General features: G+C 39.1%; 1 protein-coding gene across 1 annotated transcript; it reads right to left on the bottom strand.

Annotated features, from left to right (window-relative positions):
* Positions 1 to 36: 36 nt before the first annotated feature.
* Positions 37 to 24,829, bottom strand: FANCI (Fanconi anemia complementation group I). The gene is made up of 25 exons (XM_034974819.2): positions 24,627 to 24,829; positions 24,237 to 24,332; positions 23,501 to 23,673; positions 22,821 to 22,988; positions 21,910 to 22,020; positions 20,896 to 21,026; positions 19,675 to 19,874; positions 18,703 to 18,830; positions 17,654 to 17,865; positions 16,715 to 16,916; positions 15,446 to 15,607; positions 14,063 to 14,166; positions 13,515 to 13,672; positions 12,415 to 12,591; positions 11,145 to 11,330; positions 9,654 to 9,892; positions 8,736 to 8,912; positions 7,937 to 8,064; positions 6,276 to 6,472; positions 5,576 to 5,734; positions 4,884 to 5,079; positions 4,450 to 4,639; positions 2,367 to 2,568; positions 836 to 962; positions 37 to 208 (listed from the first exon to the last, which is right to left on the bottom strand). The coding sequence occupies exons 1-25, from the start codon at positions 24,726 to 24,728 to the stop codon at positions 90 to 92; spliced, it is 4,044 nt and encodes a 1,347-aa protein (XP_034830710.1). The 5' UTR covers positions 24,729 to 24,829; the 3' UTR covers positions 37 to 89.
* Positions 24,830 to 25,142: the final 313 nt, after the last annotated feature.

Here is a 25,142-nt window from a genome sequence, read left to right as displayed (position 1 = left end):
CGACACATGGGAATATTTATCAAATCAAAGACAAGATTGTATGAAAATAAGTAATATATTTTTTCTTATATATAATATCACAATACAATTCACGAGAGCCTCCTACGTTTCGTTCTAGAAGGTTCTGCGTCACTGCGGTCACTTTCTTGGTCCTCGTCGTCGCTCCCACCGGATAATACGACGGTATCTGCGTCGTTGATGCTGACATCTGGAACAATTACACAAATACTAGGTTATACCCGCGACTTCGTTTACGTGGACTACAGAAAGGGGTTTGAGTATTTGAGTATTTTAGCTTTACCTACATGTGTTTGTCTGGTGGGAGGCTTCGGCCGTGGCCAGCTACGCACCCTGCCGGCAAAGCCGTGCCGCCAAGCGATTTATTGTTCCGGTACGGTGTAGAAACCAAAGGGGCGGGTTTAATAAAAACTGCCATACCCCTGCAGACTACAAAGAAAGGGGGAAGTGCCATAGTTTAGTCCTGTCGTGTCCCCCCCCCCAGATCTACGGCCATGGGCTTATGTAACTATCAGTACCTTTATTATAAATGCGAAATTGTGTTTGTGTGTTGGTTTGTCCTTCAAGCACGTCGCAACGGTGCAACGGATTGACGTGATTTTGCATGGGTATAGAAGACCTGGAGAGTGACATAGGCTACTTTTTATTTAGGAAAATCAACGAGTTTCCGCGAGATTTTTAAAAACCTAATTAGGTCAGGCGGACGAAGTCGCGGGCATCAGCTAGTTATGTATATACTTTATTGCACCACAAAACACAGTTTAGGTTCAGCACTGGACGTCCGCAGGCTGAAAATGATATAATCTGCGAATCTTACCATTATTGTCAGCGTCGTCATCGTCGCCAGCGGTGCCCTCTACCCCTTCCCGCAACTGCGGAGAGTTCCTCACTTTGATCTTGAAGTCCCTCGCCTGGCCCTCCGGCAGGTACTGTTGGAAGTTTATCTGCAAATCAACTAGTTTTTTAGGGTTCCGTACCTCAAAAGGAAATACATAGGATTATTTCGTTGTCTATCTGTCTGTCTAGAAACCTATAGGGTATTTTCCGTTGACCTAGAATCATAAAATTTGGCAGGTAGGTAGGTCTTATAACAGACATTCGGGGAAAAATCTGAAAACCGTGAATTTGTGGAAGTACATCATACAAAAAAAATTAATTGTGGTCATGAATTAATAAATTAGTATTTTCAATTCTCAAAGTAAGATAACTATATCAAGTGGGGTATCATATGAAAGGGCTTTACCTGTGGATTCTAAAAGTGATTTTTATTTATTTTTATGAATCATAGTTTTTGATTTATCGTGAAAAATGTCGAAAAAATACGACTGTACTACGGAACCCTCAGTGGCCGTTTTTATAGATGTTGTAGACTAGCTTTTTAGATTCTGTTGAAAAAGACGAAACCCTTACAGAATACGCGGCCGAAAGTAATGCACATCGACCTTTAGAACTAAATAGCAGATTTGTAGAGCGCTGTCCCTGTCGTTGAGACCGAGAAAACGTCATATAGGTATGAGTGACAGAGACAACGCTCTACAAAGCCGAAATATCATTCTAAAGACCAATATACAATACTTTCGGCCGCGTACTGTAGTTTCTTGTCATAGTTCGTTATAGTTTTGTTTTATATTGCTGCTTCACTGAGCGATATAAAAAAGATTTCGTAGCAAAATCTTCAATGGATTAAAAATAAATGTCAAATGAGCATGATGGTTTTTATTGATCACTGGATAACCTTCCAGGCTGGTACCGGACATAACAGTCTGAAGAATGGTCTTTAGGATAAAAGTCCGAAGAATGGTCTTCAGGATAACAGTCCGAAGAATTGTCTTCAGGATAACAGTCCGAAGAATGGTCTTCAGAATAACAGTCGGAAGAATTGTCTTCAGGATAACAGTCCGAAGAATGGTCTTCAGAATAACAGTCGGAAGAATTGTCTTCAGGATAACAGTCCGAAGAATGGTCTTCAGGATAACAGTCTGAAGAATGGTCTTCAGGATAACAGTCCGATGAATGGTCTTCAGAATAACAGTCCGAAGAATTGTCTTCAGGATAACAGTCCGAAGAATGGTCTTCAGAATAACAGTCGGAAGAATTGTCTTCAGGATAACAGTCCGAAGAATGGTCTTCAGAATAACAGTCGGAAGAATTGTCTTCAGGATAACAGTCCGAAGAATGGTCTTCAGGATAACAGTCTGAAGAATGGTCTTCAGGATAACAGTCCGATGAATGGTCTTCAGAATAACAGTCCGAAGAATTGTCTTCAGGATAACAGTCCGAAGAATGGTCTTCCTATTATTACGACTAAGCGCGCATCACTTGCCTACCATATAACTCTAAATACTCACTTTAACTTTGTTGCCAAACAGTATGACATGCTTGCAGAACTGTTCCCGCTCGAGCACTAGTCTCGGGTTGAGCTTGGTACGTCGCAGCACTTTGCTCGCCGTCTCCTCCTGTTCCGACGCCTCTACCACGTATGTGATCAGTCCTTCCGTCGCCGGGTATAGTTTTTTGCCCGTGAATTTTAACAGCTTCTCTAGTTCTGGGCTGTAAAGAAATTTTAAAACTTTATTTCTGAGTTCATTGAACGACTTATTTATTTTTATTTATTTATTTCCACAAAAAACACAATTTTACAATGTTGGTTTCTTCGTGCTTGTAAGCGCTTGGCGGCTTGTCTGAGCACTGCACATTCCTCTGTCGTTAGGTAGCTATGTCTAGGTCTAATATTCTAGGTAGCTATGTGCATATTACGTTCTTAAAGGGAGGTGGTTAACTAATAGCATTTGGGCCAGTTCCCGTCCTCGTGGATTTAGGATTTTAAAAGTAGGATTTTTATTTTTAATACTACCGAGATAAAATGTAAGATATGACCTCTCATGTCTCAGGGATGCAAGCTATCTCTGTATCAAATTTCGTCTAAATCGGCAAACAGCTGATGGGCTGTGAAATGGTGATAAACTGACGGAGATATTTTCAAATCCAAATTTATTAATAGCTGCATTGCGACTCCCCGTCTTACAGTTCTATAAGTTCTTAAGTATGGGTTGCCTGGAAGAGATCACTTTAGTGTATCCTGTATTCTTACTCTCTGTAATTTCAGTAACAACTAGCTTATGCCCGTGACTTCGTCCGCGTGGACAACACAAATTTTAAACCCCTATTTAATACCACTAGGGTTACCCACCACCAGTCCAGTAGTCAGTCAGTCAGTCACGTTTTCCTTTTATATATATAGATTAGTGTAAATTGCAAAACTGACAGAGTTTCATACAAACTTCAAACCCCTATTTTAACCCTTTCGGGGTCGAATTGAGAAAAATTAAAAAAATTGAAAAAAATCCTTTCTTAGCGGATGTCTACATCATAATAGCTATCTGCATGCCGAATTTCAGCGCGATCCGTTCAGTAGTTTGAGCTGTGCGTTGATAGATCAGTCAGTCAGTCAGTCAGTCAGTCACCTTTTCCTTTTATGTATATAGATAAAGTTGTTTTAAATTAAATTAAAATTCTTTATTTAAATAAATGTGGGTATACAAATCCATACTTCCACACTAATATTATAAATGCGAAAGTGTGTCAATCTGTCTGTCTGCTAGCCTTTCACGGCCCAGCCGTTCAACCGATTTCGACGAAATTCGGTACAGAGATAGCTTGAATCCCGGGGAACGACATAGGGTTTTTGTCTGGTGGTGGTAATATTATGCATTTTGTCTGGTGGGAGGCCTCGGCCGTGGCTAGTTACCACCCTACCGGCAAAGCCGTGCCGCCAAGCGATTTAGCGTTCCGGCACGATGCCGTGTAGAAACCAAAGGTGTATGGGTTTAATAAAAAATGCCATACTCCTTCCAGGTTAGCCCGCTCCCACCTTAGACTGCATCGTCACTTACCATCAGGTGAGATTGCAGTCAAGGGCTAACTTGTATCTGTATAAAAAAAATAAAAAAAGGCTACTTTTTATACCGGAAAATCAAAGAGTTCCCACAGGATTTTTAAAAGCTAAATTCACGCAGACGAAGTCGCGGGCATCGTCTAGTGTTACAATAATTCTTACAGTGCCACCAGAAATATCCATATTAAGGAGTGTTTCCCACACACACACAGACACACATACACTCACACATACACACACACATACATATGTTGTGAATCACCTACTAGGTATTTTTACTAGTTAATTGACTTTTATATTTTCATATTATTATATTATTGTAAAGCTTGTTTAAATTATCAAACGTACTGTTATAAATTTATATTTAATATCTATTTAAGTAATCTGTAAAAAATTGTAATCCTATTTGGCCTTATTTTCAGTCTGTTATTATGTAAAATTATATTGTATATATCGCTGTTGATTGCAAAAAAAACAAATAAAATAAAATAAAATAAAATAAAATATAGGAGTGTGGATAAATTAGTGAAACTCACCGCACAATCTCCGCCATGTCGCAATCCAACGTCTTGATCATGGAAGCGAGGATCGAGAACATTCGGATGCATATGCCGAGCACGCGGTCGCTGTCGCCGCCGATGCTGCAGCGCAGCTTGGCCGCGCTACACGACCAGCTGGTCAACTGACACAGCTGCAGCACTATGGACTTGTACAGCTCTTTGCGCTCTGCAACCAATGAACGGATATTGAACCACGTAGCCCACAATTAACTCAAGCATCCCGAAAAATTCAGGATAGTTAATACTCAACGACTGTACAGCAACACTGATCGCTTCCGTGACATCGCGAGCTCTGTGCAGGGAGTGCTCTGTACATTTGAAGCGGCTGCTAAGGTGCGTACACACTAGACTGATCTGACTGTTAACGTAACAAGCATACAGAAAAAATCAGGATATTACTATTCACTCACCCCGTCCCAATTTCTGTTGGTGCGACTGCACAGCTGTACTGATCGCTTCCGTGAGATCGCGAGCTCTGTGCAGGGAGTGCTCTGTACATTTGAAGCGGCTGCTAAGGTGCGTACACACTAGGCCGAGCGCCGTGTGACCGCTGTTAGAGTTTATCGTGGGGAAGTACGACTGCGAACCGGCTGAGCTGCTTTCTTCCTGCCAAAAGAAATGGCAATTATTGAACCAATATTTGAACCTCAATAGCTCAACGGTTGAGGAGCGGACTGAATTCCGAAAGATCAGCGGTTCAAACTCCTCCTGTTGCACTAATGTTGTACCTACTCCTAGCACAAGCTTTACGCTTAGTTGGAGGGGAAAGGAGAATATTAGTCCTGATCAGCATGGCTAATAATCTTTAAAAAAACGAAGGAAAGTTAATGCTTGATTGAGACTAGCTGGGATAGGGGGTGGAGAAGGAGGAAGAAGTCATAGCTACGTAACATCAGGGAGTGGACTGGCATAAAAACAGTCGGAGAACTATTGCGCCTAGCCATGGACAAACAACTGACTGCTGACCTTCAGTAATGGAGAGGCACTAGAAGAAGAAGAAGAGACTACACTTTTTAACCGACTTCAAAAAAAGGAGGAGGTTCTCAATTCGTCGAAATCGTTTTTTTATTTTTTTTATTGTTTTCATTCAAATTCTACCTACATCTATAACGCCCAATGCCGCTGTCAGGTCTGTCAGCACATCGACCAGCAGCGTCGCCTCTTGCTGCTCGCGTTGTGCCGCCGTCAGCAACGGAGACAGCAGCGGCAGTATCTCGGGTTGTTTGCTGCGCCGCAGGTAGTCTTCTAAAATTACTATCATCTGAAAACAAAAAAAAGCTAAAAATAGTGACGGTGCAGACGAAAGCGATTACGAATATAGTAGGCGAAAGCAAATGGCGTACGAGTACGAGCGTGCGTGTGTGTGTACGTGCGTGCGTGCGTATACATTCGTGCGTATGTGTGCTTTCGTAAGCGTGTTTGCGTGTGCGTGCGAGCGTGCATATTACGGTATTTGACAACTAGTCAAATGAGTAACTTTTTATCAAACGTCAAAACTTAAAATGGTTATTACACTTAAAACTAACAAAGGACGTGGATTTTACGTATTTTGGAAGACTTTTAATTTTCACTGAGAAATAATTTATTATTGATGTAGTCAAATATCCTATTGCGTTGTAAAGGTACAAACACGTTTGCGCTGCGCTGCGCGATGCGAGGCGGCACGTAGTGGCCTGCCGCGTCTCTCAAGTGTGTGGTCTATACAAACTCACATAAACTATATTTGCCGCGTCGCGCAGCACAGGGCAAATGCGTTTGGGCGTTTAGACTTCATTTGGATATGTCAATAACATTACAGTCACCTTATTAAGTGCGTCACAAGCTAGCACAGGCGTCTCCAGCAGCACGGTAGTTATTTGCACCAGCATGCTGAAGATCTTCTTTCCAATCAGATCCAAATCTTCCTCAGCCCCTTCCGATTCCAACTTCTGTAGCGAGTCGTATAGCTTTTTGATGATGTCTGCCAGGCATTTTGACTCTGGTTCTTCGGTTGTGCCAGCTAAAAAATGCATTCAGGCTAAGGACAAATCTAACAGAACTTTTTCGACGTCTTGTCTGCGTATGGCAGACATCCCCTAACATGCTAATGGTGCCGATTTTATTGTCTGTCTCTAAACTAAATTTAGAGTATCTGCATCCTTTTCTTTTAAATATTTCTAAAAAAGGACGAAACATGGATTTTATATTTAAAGTCTCTAAATTTTAGTGCACGCTACAAATTTAAACAGTAGACTCGCGACTGGCAGCGCAAGTTAATGGCTCTAAATTAATTTTAAAACTGACAAACTGTGTCTGCGCTTTTCATATTACATTACTAGAAACAGGATGCGAATACTCTAAGTCGTGCTCAGAATCAGCACCAATATCAAATTGTAGGTAAGTAACACGAGAGGGACGTGTGGTCTGTTATGACTAAGTATATCAATCGATTGCAACTGTCAAGCAACGTTAATCCAAGTCGGTAACTGGATGGATGACCAACTTCGGAGGTTTCCTCCGTCCTGCGGAGAGCAGAAAGACGTCGGTTCCGGTTGTCATCACTAACATCTGATAAAAGCTATAAAACCAGAAGTCGAAATCTGGTTCTCTTAGTCGAGTTAACGGAAGGATTTAGGAACCCACCGCATTACTATTTCAAAAAAACTCCTACCATTATGTGATTAATGGAAAGGGATCACAACCCTTAGAAATCCATACTAATATTATAAATGCGAAAGTGTGTCTGTCTGTCTGTCTGTCTGTCTGCTAGCTTTTCACGGCTTAACCGTTCAACCGATTTTGATGAAATTTGGTACAGAGGTAGCTTGCAACCCGGAAAGGACGTAGGCTACTTTTTATCCCGGAAAATTTTCCCATGGGATTTTTAAAAATCTAAATCCACGCGTACGAAGTCGCGGGCATTAGCTAGTTAAGAATATGACGCAGATGAAAAGTATCATCGTCCTCATTTACATTATTAAACCCAACGCAACTCAACAAAGAATTGTTATCATAATCCGGTATTTAACAACTAGTCAAATCAGTATCTTTTTACCAAACGTCAAAACACGCGCTTAGTATTCGAGCTTCTATGAAATACTGGTATGTGACGTCACAATGATTTGATGCTTTTTTTAGTTCAACCGATAATTTAAAATGGTCTCACTTAAAACTACTAAAGGGCGTGGATTTTACGTATTTTGGAAGACACTCTATTTAATAATCGTATTCCGTACGTAAATACGGTATTCAGTTACAGTTTTAAACTCTTTAAGGAATAATTGAACCAAAACTATTGACGTTTTTAGAATCCTCGTAGGTTTAGTTTCAAGTTTACGTAATTAATTATTATCACCACCAACATCATCTTACAAATCCAACAATAATTGACAATTAAAAAGTGTAGGTACAATAGTATCTACTTTGGATAAATTATTTGACCTTTGACTTTGAAAATATACTTAAAAACTAAAAAAAAACTTACCTATTCCTTTGAGGACACTCTCCGTTTTTAACGAGTATTTTGTAGAGAGCACCAACGTCAGACAAGCCTTGAACAGTTCGAGGCACGCGTGTGTTGTTGGCTCGTCGAACTCTCGCATGTCTCCAAATCTATTTACAAATAAAAAGCCAATACTTATAATCTCCCGTAGCATTGAAAATCCCGTGGGAACTCTTTAATTTTCCGGGATAAAAAGTAGCCTATGTCCTTTCCTGGGATACAAACTTTCTCTGAACCATATTTCGTCAAAATCGGTTGAACGGTTGAGCCGTGAAAAGCTAGCAGACAGACAGACAGACACACTTTCTCATTTATAATATTAGTGTGGAAGTATGGATGGCGTCTAAAAGTAGTGCTGTCTTTGTATAGAGATATAAAAAGGATAGCACTACTTTGACACCCTTTAACTTTTTGATTTTGGATAGAAGCAGGAGGCGTTACTTTGTGGAAGTCCATGATATAAAAGGAACCACAAGCTTAATTCGCTATAATGCGCCAAAACAGTAATACCATACAAATTTGTCTGTTTTGGCGGATTATAGCGATGTAAGGTTGTGGTTCCTTTTTGAGGCACCAAATACAGACCTGCAAACGCATCTCTTAGCATAGCGCAAACAAATGGAAACGTCAAACTTTACTTTGGACAGACTTAACTTTTGGAACACCAAAACAGGTCTGCTTTCCTTACCTATAGTGCCTATTCGGTACACTAACTGGTAGGTCTCAAAACAGTGCCATCCTTTTCAGTAAGAAACATTGTGAGAAAGATAGCAGTACTAACCTGCAAACGCATCTCTTATACATCAACGTAGCGATGTAAAGCACGTGCGTGCTAACGGTTTGCTTGGTGGTGTTCTCGGGCAGCGCAGACTGGACGCAGCGCAGCGCAAACAAATGGAAGTCCCTTTTGCCGCGTATTTCATTACGCTGTGATATGGATGACCATAGAATAGTTTCACTGGAATAAAAATCGATCTTATTTATGCAGGACGACCTTCCATTTACGACGACCTATCATTTTTTATTATTGATTTCCAAATGTTTGACTAATCTATTCTTGAACTGGTTAACAGACTTGACATAACCACATTCTTAGGCAATTTATTCCATATGTGAACAACTCTGTTGGTCAGAAAGTGTTTTAATGGGTTTGATGATGGCAATTTATATTGTAGCTTCATATCATGTCCCCTAAATCTAGGATTGCTCCTTCTCGAATACATGCTCTCAAAATTTCGAAGCGAATGCTCTCATATCATGTCGAAGCGATCGAAACTCCAGATTGATTCAATATTATAGTGCTCGGCAAATAACTTGCGCATGAAGCAGCGTAGTGGGAGAAAGGTGGCGAAGACGACGTATCCACCAATCGCGTGCACTCGCGGCGACTGATCAACCAATCGCACGGACCCGCCATTCGCTAGTCAATCGCGTCAGTACTCAAATTATTTGCCGGGCACTGTACACTTAAATAAAACTGATTTTGTTACAAAAATCAGTACCAAAATAATGTTTCCTTAGTGCGTATAAATAGAACGCATACACGCTCAACGCTGCGTAAGCTAAAGGCAGCGTTATAATTATAAGACTTGGCAATTTTTCGATTTTTCGAAATTACCACGGGTTAGGGAATACGGAGGATTTATATTTTCGCCGAGCGTAGCCGCGGGCGGTCGCTAGTATAATATAAATGAGTTACCTATACAACAGTTCCAGAATCCGCAAACAAAACGACAAGTCCCACAAACATGGCAAAGGTTTGAACGGAGGGGCTCTGTCCTTGACCAGATTGGCGACTGTGGTAGTGCTCTTGCCCTTCCCTTTCCCTTTGCCCTTCGGATCCTTTTGCGATTTCTGCGACTTTTGTGACTTCTGCGATTTCGAAGTCTCCCCTGTTTCGTTTAACGATTTGTTTTTCCTGCCTACTTTTGGCGAGCCCTGAAATTGATTATTTTTACTGTCATCTTGTTTGTTAACTCAACGAAGGGTATAATGGGTACAAAGTGACTCACGACTCACGAAAGGTGAACCGTACTTCTGACATGACAGTTGACCCATGGAATTAAAATGGCGTGGCAGAACTGTGTGTTTTATTATTTATTTCTTGATCGGTGCCCTTGTTGTTGCCAAACATTCCGAGAGTTACATTTTTCTAGATATTGTTCTAGACGAACAATGACGAATGTGTGGTCTTATTAGTGGGAGGTCCCGGGTTCGATTCCTAGCAGGGGTTTGGAATTTTATAATTTCTGAATTTCTGGTCTGGTCTGGTGGGAGGCTTCGGCCGTGGCTAGTTACCACACTACCGACAACGCCGTGCCGCCAAGCGATTAAGCGTTCCAGTACAATGCCGTGTAGAAACCAAAAGGGGCATGGGTTTAATAAAAACTGCCATACCCCTTCCAGGTTAGCCCGCTTCCATGTTAGACTGCATCATCACTTACCACCAGAGGGCCTAACATGCGCCCCGCGAGAAAATTTTGTCTACGCATTATCTCGTGTTTCTTCATACAAATAAGACGAGTAAATGCGTAGACAAAATTTTCTCGTGGTGCGCATGTTAGCCTAACAGGTGAGATTGCAGTCAAGGGCTAACTTGTATCTGAATTAAAAAAAATAAGCAGTGGACGTCTATCGGATTATGATTTTTAGGGTTCCGTACATCAAAAGGAAAAACGGAACCCTTATAGGATCACTTTGTTGTCTGTCTGTCTGTCTGTCAAGAAACCTACAGGGTACTTCCCGTTGACCTAGAATCATGAAATTTGGCAGGTAGGTAGATCTTATAGCTGACATTTGGGGGAAAATCTGAAAACCGTGAATTTAGGGTTAGATCATACAAAAAAAATTAAATTGTGGTCATGAACTAATAATTAGTATTTTCAACTTACGAAGTGAGTAATTTGGGGGAAAATCTGAAAACCGTGAATTTAGGGTTAGATCACACAAAAAAAAAATTGAAACTTTCAACTTTCGAAGTGAGTGACTATATCAAGTGGGGTATCATATGAAAGGTCTTCACCTGTACATTCTAAAACAGATTTTTATTTTTATGCGTCATAGTTTTTGAATTATCGTGCAAAATGTCGAAAAAATACGACTGTAGTACGGAACCCTCATTGCGCGAGCCTGACTCGCACTTGGCCGGTTTTTTATTCGTAGTGTCGGAGAGATAAAAAGTGGGACATACCTTAGTGTTGTCCATCAGTTGATTGTAAGCTCGGAACAGAGAGTACACAGAGCTAGCGTGGCAGCTGTGCGCGTTCCACTGCATTATGCGATGTGCTATGAGCGCCTCGAGGCACTGAAGTACTTGTTGAACTTTCAGGCTTTTTGCTCGAGATTCTGGTGTTAAGTCTGTTAGGCCGTGTTCCTCCTAGAGAAACAACCGATTCTCTTGTACATAATCTCTAAATTAAATTAACGGGTCTAAATCTAGTGCTATCCTTTTCCGCAAGCAACATTATGAAAGGGATAGCAATAGATTTAGACGTAGTTATTTTACTTTAGTTTAGAGTTTGTGTACAACGGAATTGGCCACAATCTCTAAACTAAACTAAATTAACAGGTCTAAATCTAGTAGAGCTTGTCTAATCTGAAATGACGCGCCCCACTACTTCGTAAGTTGAATTAGATGTGCGAGAGCAAATATAAATAACGACGTTTCATCTGTGTGGGAGCGTCGACTGTTCTGCTAGTAAGGATCTGTATGCAAATATCGCAGTCGACTAGTCGCGTGATAAATCCGACAACGCTCACTGTATGGAGATGGCGCGTTATATGTAACATTACGTCCGCTCTCGCGCGCGTTCAGATCAATTATGACAAGTTCGACAACAAATCTGTCCAGTCTTACCGGCAACTGAACGACCAATTACAATGGCCTCTATATGTGTATTGCCTTCGTATTTTAAATTTGCTTGTGTGTGTAAATGCGGTAGTGGGGGGCGTCATTTCAGCTTAGACAAGCTCTACTATCCTTTTCCGCAAGCAACATTATGAAAGGGATAGCAATAGATTTAGAAGTGTTATTTTAGTTTAGTTTAGAGTTTGTGTACAATGGAATTGGCCAAAATCTCTAATCTAAACTAAATTAACAGGTCTAAATTTAGTGCTATCCTTTTCCGCAAGCAACATTACGAAAGGGATAGCAATAGATTTAGAAGTGCCATTTTAGTTTAGAGATTGTGTGCAACGGAAATAGCCACTATGACAATCCATGCTATATAATTAATATTAATATTATAAATGCGAAAGTACGTTTGTCTGTCTGGCTGCTACGTCTCACGGTTAAACAGCGTAACTGATTTTCATAAAGTTTGGTACAGAGATAGCTTATATACCGTAGACGGACATACGATCAAAATTAATAATCAATCAATCTATCGAAATCAAGAATCCGATCTGAAAATAATAAGTTATTCTTTTAGTTTATAAATTACCACACCACCACCACTTACCAAATCAACTAGACTCAACAAGTCGCTTCCGCACAGCTTCTCCAATATGTCAGTCAGTTTGCTCCGCAAGTACGCGGCACCATCGTCGCTGGGACCCTGCAGTATGTCCTCCGTGTCCTCCTCCTCTATTGGCTGGAGGAACTGTGCTATCGCGAATAGCAGGTGACCTATTGGCTCCTGGGAAAAGTATAAATAGCCTAAAAACATCAAATTGGGCGAAACAAAAAAGCATGAAATAATTGGCAATACTTAAGTATTATTGCTAATTATTTCATGCTTTTTTTTGCATTCCCACACATTTGAATGGAAAATCGCAAAGCATTTATCTAAATATATAAAAAGAAAAGGTGACTGACTAACTGACTGACTGACTGGTCTATCAACGCACAGCTCAAACTACTGGACGGATCGGGCTGAACTGTAATTTTGCATGCAGATAGCTATTATGACGTAAACATCCGCTAAGAAAGGATTGTTTCGCCCTGGAGGTGAAATAATGATTTGGAATTTGTGTAGTCCACGCGGACGAAGTCGCTAACATAAGCTAGTTGTTTATAAAATTCGGCGGAAAAGACGTCGGAACTACACGCACTGAGAATCTGTCCTTATGCGAACAAAGGGGTATAACTACGACTAACTCGCATACAGTCAGCGCGCCCCCAGTCTTGAAAGGTCTTGGTTGTTCGTGCGTGTTCGTACGTCTTCGTATGAGTCGAGTTAAATTTGTACGAAAAGTTATTCAAAGTGTGTGTCAGCCTGGATAAGTTTTCGAAAAAGGGGGTTTTTAAGTATTTTTTGAGTTCGTTAACCATATTACACAATTGAAGATTATCTAAATGATAAAAGAGCGTGGATTTGACCTGCAGCTCGTTCCAACAACGCACAAGACTGCAAATACTATTTTATACATGGCATAATCTTGTACCTATATCAAATATTTGAAAAGAGCAACCGCCGAGTTTCTTGCTGGTTCTTCTCGGTAGGAAAGGCATTCCAAACCAGTGGTAGATGCATCCGACCATTCGTAAGTACTTGTAAAAGTTTATTCGAATAAAAAAGGTTTTGATTTATTTACATAAAAGTTAGATGCTGAAACTTACCACTAAAACCGCACCAGATCCTGTCATTTGCACGCACTTGTCGAGTAGCAGTGGTTTCTCACTGTCCTCCTCTGGTAGATATTTGAATAGATGCTCGTACAATATCTCCAAGATTGTCTCGTGGAGTACCACCTTATCTCTTGTACACTCGTACAATCCTGTAAGATTACTGTTACATTGCTTTGGTACCTTAAAAACCGGTCAAGTGCGAGTCAGTCGTATTTTTTCGACATTTTGCACGATAATTTAAAAAACTATGATGCATAAAAATAAATAAAAATCTGTTTTAGAATGTACAGGCCCTTTCATATGATACCACTTGATATAGTTATCTTACTTCGAAAATTAAAAATACTAAATTTAATTTTTTTTGTGTGATGTAACCCTAAATTCACGGTTTTCAGATTTTTCCCCTTATGTTCGCTATAAGACCTACCTACCTGCCAAATTTCATGATTCTAAGTCAACCGGGAAGTACCCTGTAGGCATGTAGACCGACACACTTTCGCATTTATAATATTAGTATGGATTTAATTTATAACCCTTGCCTCTGTACAAAACTTTTTTGACCGCAGCATCTTGTACGAGACAACGTCGCAAAATGGACACCACTTCCAAGCAAATTGTTTCGTTCCGCATTCGTGATGTCAACCTGGGATAGAAAATGAGACAAATTTACTTTCATAATAAAAAACCGATAAGAGCGAGTCAGACTCACGCACCGAGGGTTCCGTACTACAGTCGTATTTTTCCGACATAATAAAAATCTGCATGAAAAGGAAAAAGTATCGAAATACTTGGACCTGGCTCACGAGATTACCGCCATGTGGAGTGTTGACTCAACGATTATTGTACCGATAGTTGTATCAGTCCATGGTCTTATTGCGAATAGTTTCGACCAACATCTTAAGAAACTATCGCTTAGTTGTTGGATCAAGGGTAAGATACAGAAGGCAGTGGTTCTTGAGACGGCACGCATTGTGAGGAGGTTCCTCACTCTGGGGCCCTGACCATTGGCAGCTTGGATCCTAGCCCGCTGCTAGTGGGATCCATTTTATCATATTTTTAATTATTGTTTTTTTTTTTTGTTCTAGTTACTTGTTATTTTAATTTCTGTTGTTTCTGTTATTCTATCGTTTGTTGTTTCTGTTACTTTATATTCTGTTGTTTATTTTATTTTATTTAATTTTTTGTTGTTCCTGTTATTTGATTTTCTGTTACTTTACTTTATTTTTTTTTTGTTGCTTCTGTAATTTTATTGTTTGTTGTTTTTTTTAAAATATGATAAAAATGAGAAAAATAAATAAATGAAAGAAAAATAAAAAATCTGCATCATAAAAACATTAAAAAAAAAGTCCTTTCGTTTGATTTCCCACTCGGTACAGTTATCTTACTTTGAAAGTTGGATATAGTAATTATTTGTTCATGAACACATTTTAATTTTAATTTAACCACATTTACACATTTTAATTTAACCACAAATTGTGGCTAATTCCATTGTACACAATCTCTAAACTAAACTAAAATGGCATGTCTAAATCTAATGCTATCCCTTTTATAATGTTGCTTGGGGAAAAGGACAGCACTACATTTAGACCTGTTAATTTAGTTTAGTTTAGAGATTGTGTACAAGAGAATCGGCCCCATTGACGGTTTTTGCATATTTCCCATGATGTGTGCTATAAGACCTACCTACCTGCCAAAAATCATGATTTTAGGTCAACGGGAAGTACGCCATAGGTTTCTTGACAAACACGACAGACAGACAACGAAGTAATCTTATAAGGGTTCCTATTTCCTTTTGAGGTACGTAACCCTAAAAATAACCACACGTAGGTATCCTTCCCAGGTACAAAACCCTCGATGCGCGTGTCCGATACGCACTTAGCCGGTTTTTTTTTCCTTTTTTTTGTCAACAAACGTTAACTTACGCAGTTCCCTGGTGAGTAGCGTGCAGATCAACGGAGAGCTGGGTTAGGTACGAGTGCGCGCTGTACTGGTCGCTGTTCTGAGACAGAGGCCCCTTAGATAGCTTCATCTCTTTCAGTACGGTCAGAAATCCAGATAGCGCTAGACAGCGGTAAAGAGATTCCCTGTTGACATAATACGCTTTCTGTTATGTACAGTACACGGCCGAAAGTAATGTACATCGACATTTAGAAGGAGAAAGCAGATTTGTAGAGCGTTGTCCCTGTTATTGAGACCGACAAAACGTCATATAGGTATGAGTGACAGAAACAACGCTTTACAAAGCCGAAATGTCATTCTAAAGGCCGATGTAAATTACTTTCTGCCGCGTACTGTAAGCATTTCTTTGTTAAGCAGGCTACTCACACACCTGCCGTAGGGGCAATCAGGGAACATGATCCTAAATTGCGTCCTGTAACGCGAGTATCCGAATGAGCATAGATATACTTTGTTCACCTCTCTCACTTTTGATAGCACGAATTGTCTGTGGTCATTATTCTGTGAGCGAGCGAAATTAAGTGTCTCTTAATCTTATAATTTAACTTGTTGAACTCCTTTTATTGTGTTTTGTTTGTAAAAAGTGAAGGAATAAACTCATTAACATTATTCAACTTACACTCCTTAATTCATATGTATGCAAGCTGAGGCCGTTTCGTAGAATGTCCCTGCGGCAGGGAGGCAGAAACACAAGCTCTCTAAACCGTCCATGCAGTCCTGCCACACGGTCACATGTGTAGGTCGATTGGGGACCTTCTCAATCTTTTTATTTCTTTTGGGGTTTCAGTAATAATAGCATCATTCTAAACACAAGTGTGTTCCGTGGAACGTTTACTCTCACATTAAGCTGCAGGGATGTGTGTAAAGAAAAATACTAAATTACCCCTTCCGGCATGCAACTTAGATTGCCCCTGCGGCAGGCGTGTGAGTAGCCTGCTTAAACCAACTATACCTACATACTAAGATTATCTGTATACATAAAATTCAAAGTCCTGACTGACTGACTGACTTATATATCAACGCACAGCCTAAACGGCTGGTCCTAGAGATATGAATTATAGAGGGTATGTTCTTTGTAAAGAGTAGGTATCCACCAAGAAAGCATTTTTCGAAATTCCACCCCTAAGTGGGTTAAATAGGGATTCGAAATGAATGTAGTCCACGCAGACGAAGTCGCGAGTATATGCTAGTGTAAGTTTGAAATCTGTGATTTTGGTACTTCAATAGGTACATACCTGGAATACAGCCCCTTTCTACACACCATAACAAGGGTGTCTCTGACTCTAGAGCTGAACGAGATGAGCGGTCGCACGGCCGCGTAGGTCTGCGCCGCGTGCGTGTAGTCGCCCACAGGCTGGCAGCTCTCGAGTATCACGCTCAGTTGCGGACAGCGCTCTATCGACACTGGGGTGAGCTTGCAGAGGATGTGCAGGCAATCTGCAAGGTGCGTTGATACTAAAAATATCTAAAACGAAAAAAAAACCCCAAAACCTTAAGTTACCTAAACATACGTGTTGGATTGGTATTTGACCAGCTGTCTATGGCTGTGCTTTGCTCAGTTGCACCAGTATCCAGTATCAACTTACAATCAAATTATAAGCCTAAACCTTTTTCACGACGTTGTTACCGAATAATAATTTATATTTAATTTTAGTTTTATGAATTTTTGACAATGTTTACTGTAACTTTATGACATTTGTGTATTATCATGTGAGGTTTTTAATAAATTATAGTATATTAGTTAAGTAACTAAATAATAATAAAAAATCATAAGCACAAGTTACCGGATTATTGGTGAAGGTGACCTGAATATTGATATAAGTTACCTCATTATTGACATAAGTTACTTTATAATATTGGTACAAGTTACCTGAATACTGTTGCTGGTTGACCCCCAAAAGTCTGTCAGTAAGTTCGGTCGGTCAGGTCAGTATATGGCCTGCAGTCTCCGGCTGCGTTTTACTCAGTCGCACCAGTATCAACTTTCCATATCACCAACATGTTTGAGCTGTCGGCTTTATACGTGACACACAGTAGAAAAAACGCTAGATTTAATGGTTCAAGTAGTTATTAGACTGACCGGCCGCTTTTATGTTACCATTAACGCAAGTTACCTAGTTTATTGGTTATCTGAATACTGGTGCAAGTTACCTGAAGTTATAAGTACAAGTTACCTGAATATTGTTGCTGGTTGACCCCCAAAAGTCTGTCAGCGAGTTGGGTCAGTATGTGGCCCGCAGTCTCCGGCTGTGTTTTACTCAGTCGAACCAATATCAACTTTCCATATGACCAACATGTTTGAGCCATTGGCTTTATACGTGATACGGAGAGCAGGGAAAATGCTAGGTTTATTAGACCGAGTACTGTGAATTGGCGGTGATTTGTACTGAAAATGATTTAATTTAATTTAAATTTAAAACAACTTTATTGTTACTAAAATTACAGAGAGTAAGAATACAGGATACACTTAAAAAACAAAGGGCGACCTTATCACTAAAGTGATCTCTTCCAGGCAACCCATACTTAAGAATTTATAGAACTGTAAGACGGGGAGTCGCAATGTAGTTATAAATATATATATATATATATATAAATAGATATATAGGCATACATAAACATACACTCTAATAGGTACATACTATACAATATAGTGTTATATAGTATAATATAATATATACATATATATAAATAATATATAAAATCAATGTAATCAATGATATTATAATAATAAAATATGCAAAACATTATGTATAAATAAATAGGTAATTGTGTTAAATAACTTTGAACTTAATAATTTAGCTACAAATAAATTATACACGCCTCAAACGATAAGCTTCAAAAATCTTAAAACAGCAGCTAATCTGTAAGCTAAGCTGCGAAAATGATGACTAAGGGGCGAAATTAATGACTAAGCATCGAAAATAATTGAAGGGCGACTTAAGCTTCGGCATTTTTTAACCAATTGCTTTCATGAGTGGGCACTTTTTGTGAAACTTTGGGTGAAAATTATGCATACAGGAACATTGCGTGGTTATAAAATACTTAGTTTAAAGTTCTGCGACTCGTACCTACTGTAGCATATTTTGCATTAAAATCCCGCGACTATGTCCGCATGGAAAATATGAATTTTCAATGTTGCTTTACCAAGAGCCAAGATTAGTTCTACAGCTAAGCCGAAAAAAGACTCACTTTCACGTTTAATTAGAAAAAAAGTATGGATTACCTCTCATTGGTCAGTATTTTGAGTAATTTGGACACGTCCACGTCCGGCATCTCTGAGCAGCGAACCCACGCTGACTCCTTCCTTCGTAACCCATCAAGTACATGAAACTCTATCGCTGATTTTATAGCCTAAAAATTAAACATCACTTGAAATTTTGTCGTCATTGATTTATATATTACTTCGTATGGACAGGGTTATTGAACAAACAAAATGGCACCGACTCATTGGTGCGTACATATTAATTATGCACCAATACAACTTGAGTGAGTCTGGATTTCAAACGGGTCGTTCATTAGTATCTAAGGGGTGGCGTTGATTTATCTAGTTTCTAAACCGTGAAAAATTTTGTTCGCTTGACCATATCTTGTTATTTATATCGATGTTTGTCGTTTATACAGGATAACCACAACGTGATTTTTTTTGTATTATTTTTATTCAATTAAACTTTTACAAGTACTTTTGAATCGTCGAATGCATCTTACCACTGGTTCGGAATGCCTTATTTTATTCAAATTAAAACATCTGACTGACGCTAGACGTCAACGAAGTTTGCGTAAATAGGCTACTCGGAGTCTATGCCGTGTCGTAGATGGGGGCATTGACTCGAATTTTGCACGCTATTCCCAAGTCCGTTGCGCGTGCGGCCGCCACACGACGTCGTAACGCATCGTGTGGCATGGCATCAAAATGGGCCTCAATAGCTCAACCGGTAAAGGAGCGGACTGAAAACCGAAAGGTCAACGGTTCAAACCCCGCCCGTTACACTATTGTCGTACCTACTCCTAGCACAAGCCTGACGCTTAGTTGGAGAGGAAAGGGGAATATTAGTCATTTAACATGGCTAATATTCTTTAAAAAAAAAAAAAAAAAACTATGTAGGATGACACAGCGGCACCGCTCTGGCGCCGCACCGCTTACGTAACACATCGTGTGGCTTCACTCTAAAAAGTAAGAACTAGGAGTTTCACTTACGTCTAAGCAAGCAGTTCTAAAATTAGCCCCCTTATCTGATACAGCAAGCGCCAAGTCTATGAGGAAGGGAGACCTGAGCAGCTGTATTTTGGGCCACTTCTTTATGTGCTTGCGTATTATCTCCGGGTCCGCGGCGCCTTGCGTGAAGTGGTACAGGCATGTCGAGAGACACTGGCTCAGCTCTTTTGTGCTGTGTTCAACTGAAATAACCAATGTATGAGTGAATGATTTTATAGTATAGTTGTTCTATTTCACGTATACACGACTCAAACTTAATGCGTCTGCATGAAGTTAGCTTTGCGATCTTGCGCATAGTACACTCAAGAACTAAATCACTTAACGGGCGGCGGTAGGTTCCGCCTCAGCTTAAGCAAGCTTAAACAAAGTAACTTCTCAATTCGACTGTACAAACAAACAAGACACGTATAGCGAGAGAGAGACGCATCAAGGAACTGGCGGGAAATCCCTCCCCGCTACCTCGGGCGACCCCGGACACCCAAAATGTGTATTCTGCGCAACGTCGTGCGCAATCTTCAGGGGCGCATTTACGTTTGAATCGTACTGTAGTCGAAATTTGAGTTTGTTGCAGGCTGCTCTCAGACCTGGGCACTTTTGGAACCCTCGTACTTTATTTTTAAGTTTACGTAATTAATTATTATCATCTATCAACTGACTATCAAAAAGAGTACCTACAATAGAACCTAGTAGGTTAGGTAGGCCAGTAAATAAAGCCGTTTTTTTTGGTCAACCTCACACTAATAATTACCACATTACTTTTATTCTCTACAATAATGATTTGAATAACTTTTGCCCTAAAGCGGATAGTTTCCGAGATATCAGCCAAAAACTTTCCCTCAAGATTGCGATCGAAGCTGCACCTGGATCTGTCAGCATTTTGTGATTTTATAGTTAGTAAGTGACCCTTAACCTAAAAAAAATTAATATTGGATCGGAAATTTAGTGCGATGTTAAAATGCTCTATTTACTGGCCTATACTTTGAATAAACGATTTTGTGGATGGAATGAATTTGTGGTACTATATGTGGCAGGGAACACGGACGCCGGAAGGGCGTTCCAAACCTTAGCGGTTCGTATCAAATATTAAATAAATAAATAAATAAAAATCTTTTTTATTCGAATAAACTTTTACAAGTACTTTCTAATAGTCGGATGCATCTACCACTGGTTCGGAATGCCTTTCCTATTAAGCGAAATACATACTTATATCATCAACATCAATAGTAGTAGACTCTGAGTCCTGCTGCGGTGGTTCCAGTGTGTTATATAACTTCAAGTTGAAGTAATTGCTCAGGTGGGAGAGTACTATTTCCAAGTTATCCACCTTACATAATCTGTATCAAATGTTTAAATTAAGATAAGGATGATCAATCTACATACTCAACTAAACTTGTAGTTTTATGTAGATTTATAGCAACAATGGGGCCGATTCTCTAGTACACAATCTCTAAACTAAACTAAATTAACAGGTCTAAATCTAGTGCTTTCCTTTTCCGCAAGCAACATTATGAAAGGGATAGCAATAGATTTAGACGTGATATTTTAGTTTAGTTTAGAGATTGTGTACAAAGGAATTAGCCACAATAACTTACAGTACGCGGCAGAAAGTAATGTACATCGACCTTTAGAAGGAGATAGCAGATTTGTAGAGCGTTGTCCCTGTCGTTGAGATTGACAAAACGTCATATAGGAATGAGTGACAGAGACAACGCTCTACAAAGCCGAAATGTTATTCTAAAGGCCGATGTACATTACTTTCGGCTACGTACTGTACATATATTATACTAGCGACCCGCCCCGGCTTCGCATGTGTTAAATATTAGATAGTAATGTATTGTCAGTGTGGTTATTTTGTTACATTTCAAAAGCATTTTCGATAAAAGCTCTGTCTAGTCGGCTTGATTTGTTCTGACATTTTGAACAATTATTGTTTTATTTCAACAAATTATATTATATAAATTATTATACGTATTTAAATCTTGATCACTCGATCTATTGATGAAAACCGCATTTAAATGCGTTGATTAAAAGATCCGTACTTTAAAAGATCTAAGCGTATTTATACTAGGTAGAGACGAAACTACTGAACCGATTTTAATAATTCTTTTACCATTAGAAAGATACTTTATCCAGATGTAGCATAGGCTATAAATTACGTATGTACCGCAGACGAAATGACGGGCAAAAGCTAATGATTAAAATGAATGTAATACTAACTTCAGTAATTGGTGAACTACTGGAGGCAGTGTGTCAGGCGGCAAGTCCACAATGTGCGAACACAGTTTATTGACCACTTGTTTGAGCTCCGCACGAGATAACTGCATGTCTCTGAAAAAAAAACTTAGATATATACATCACATACAAGGCTAAGCCCGCACTGCGAAATTTGATGGCGCGCTTTTTCCTGCAGAATAGGGTACTTTCCTACTTTTGAAATTGATAAATATTATTACTTTATTATACACTAGGATAAAAATAATGACGTACACTGAAAAAAATATTAAAATCCAACAAAGATTTACAAAGTTACAGGCATTTTAATTTTGGTTAATTTTGGAGTGGGAGGGTCTTCTATCCCTTTCTCGCAAAACGAAAATTTGTATGAAACCGCACGAAGCTACTATGGCATCAGTCAAAATGACGTCATAATTCTATATCGCTATCTCTGTCTAATCAGAAATATTTAAAGGCTTATAACTTTTTTATTATTTGATCGATTTAATTTACGTCATTATTTTTCTCCTAGTTTATAATAAAGTAATAAAAAAATTCGAATCAAATACCCATGTGACATACGTTTTTTTTGTGTCAAAAATAAATTATTTCTCAGTGATTATTAAATAGAGGGTCTTCCAAAATACGTAAAATCCAAGTCCTTTGTTAGTTTTAAGTGTAATAACCATTTTCCTTCATCGAATGAGTGTGTCGTAACAATTTTCTAATATTGTCATTTATTTATTTTTATTGTATTTTTGTTTTAAATTTATATTGTATTGGGGTTTTACCTTTGAATAAAGAAATCTTATTATTATTGTTATAGCAGTGGGTTAACAGGGTTAGTTGTGCTTTGGGAATGCCACAGACAGGTTCCGGACCTATCTGTCGCTCCCTGGCTGGATAATACTCACTTAAACATAGTAGCAAGTTGCACCAGCTGTCTCTCAGTCCAGCGACACTGGCACAGTGTGTGGACGCACTGTATTTTGAACTCCTCCCCGGCCATCTCTGTACCACAGTGTTTTATGTTGTCATGAGATGACACAGTGTACAAGCACTCGGGTAGAATGTCTTTCCAACTGAAATGGAGAAAATTATGTAAACCATAAAAGCTCTGTACTAAATCAGTACATCAGTACCTTTATTATAAATGCGAAAGTGTGTTTGTTTGTTGATTTATTGGTTTGTCCTTCAATCACGTCGCAACAGGGTAACGGATTGACGTGATATTTGACATGGATATAGATAAATACCTGGAGAGTGACATAGGCTAATTTTTATCCCAGAAAATCGAAGAGTTACCACAGGATTTTTTAAAAACCTAATTCCATGTGGACGAAGTCGCGGCCATCAGCTAGTTACTATACAGCTATAAATCGGTTAAACGGATGGGCCTTCAAGAATCCTGTGGGAACTCTTGTATTTTCTGGGATAAAAGGTAGCCTATGTCCGTCCCCGGGATGTAAGCTAACTCTGTACCAAATTTCATTAAAATTGGTTAAACTGTTGTGCTGTGAAAAGCTAGCAGACAGACAGACAGACACAGTTTCGCATTAATAATATTAGTATGGATTAGTATGGTTAGTCTCACATCATGTTAACATCGCTATCTTCAATGACAGTTTGCACACTTTCACTGCTCCACCTGACCAGGTCTGTCACGGGCAGTCTAGGCAGCTCTAGACAGACTCTGCTTATGACGTCCCCACAGTGTGTGAAGGACATTGGCTCACTTCTTATCTTACCAAGCACTACATCCACAATCTGCAACCAAGACAAAACATTAACGATTGTGTAAGAAAAACATATTCATCCTAATTTTGTAGTCTATACAGTCTATACAGTCGCAGGGATAAGCTAGTACATATTATCTAAAATATAAAAGGAAAAGGTGATCGACTGACTGATCTATCAACACACAGCTCAAACCACTAAACGGATCTGGCTGAAATTTTGCATGCAGATAGCTATTATGATGGAGGCATCCCCTAAGTAAGGATTTTTAAAAATTTAACCCCTAAGGGAGTAAAATAGGGGTTAAAAATTTGTGTAGTCCACGCGGGACTAAGCTAGTATACTATAAGAAAATTTAGTAAGTGAAGTAAGAAAATAAGTACAGTAGCCTGCAGGAAATATTATACCTTATTGTAACCCTTGGAAACAAGTTTCGCCTTCATAGAGCGTTGTCTCTGTCACTCATACCTATGTGACATTTTCTCACTCTCAATGACAGGGACAGTGCTCTAAGGAACCGCTTACTCTTTCTAAAGGTCGATGTACAACATTTTCTTCCGCGTACTGTAGGTAACTAGCTAGGTACAACATACCTTAGATTTGGTTTTGTCTGGTAATCCATAGAAAATGTACTCTAACAAGTAGCCCCCGTCGCTCTTCAAAATTCTTCGGGGTAAATGTTGTAATATCTATAAATTAAATAATGAAGTAAAAATTAGACTGGGTGTTAGTCAAATATCATCCTAAGACTTGTTCTTCAGGCCATAATTTCTGGCTTTACAAAATAAAATTCTACCTTTTTGCGCCATTAATTTACGAAGTTAGTGTTCCTTTTTTCTAGGACCCCATGATTTTAAAGATCGGCTAGCGATACGACGGTCGGCTCGATAAAAATAAATTAGCTTTCCGTCAGTCAGTCGGCTAGACACTTCCTTAATTAAATACAGGATAAGAATTAAATCTTAAAGTAGTTTCTGACTCACCTGTTTGATATTCACGTTACAATATTCGCTTAATTCTTCGCGCCTTTCCTTGTCCGAACCGAGACTTTTAATAGTGGAAAATATATTAATTGCTTTCTCCATTCTATTCACAAATTTACAAGTTGTTCACAAGTGTTTGAACTTTGAAATATTTTATAAAATAAACTGTGAAAATAAAAGTTGTTTACAATTTTTTTTTTTTTTTTTTTACGGCCCTGGATAACTTATATTTTTATAACCTCTTTGACCAAAGAGTAAAATATCAAATATGTCTCTATGGTATACATTATGTCCTCTACGGCCACCACATGCTTGCGGCAATCAAGAACACATGTACAGCAAGCATCGGCAAACACCACAGAGTACATTTTTACACCATATTTGGCTTGTAAGTTGCAAAATATATAACTTATATAAGGTATGTATAAGTAAAGTAAGGCAAGGTACCTATATAAAAAGTACAGATTGTTAATCCAATTGGACCCTCCTTGGACTAAATGTATTCTGTGATCGAAC

This window comes from Maniola hyperantus, chromosome 13 (genome assembly GCF_902806685.2).
Source record: "Maniola hyperantus chromosome 13, iAphHyp1.2, whole genome shotgun sequence".
NCBI lineage: Eukaryota > Metazoa > Arthropoda > Insecta > Lepidoptera > Nymphalidae > Maniola > Maniola hyperantus.
The sequence above is the reverse complement of the archived record's forward strand: the minus strand, read 5'-3'. Positions and strand labels throughout refer to the sequence as shown.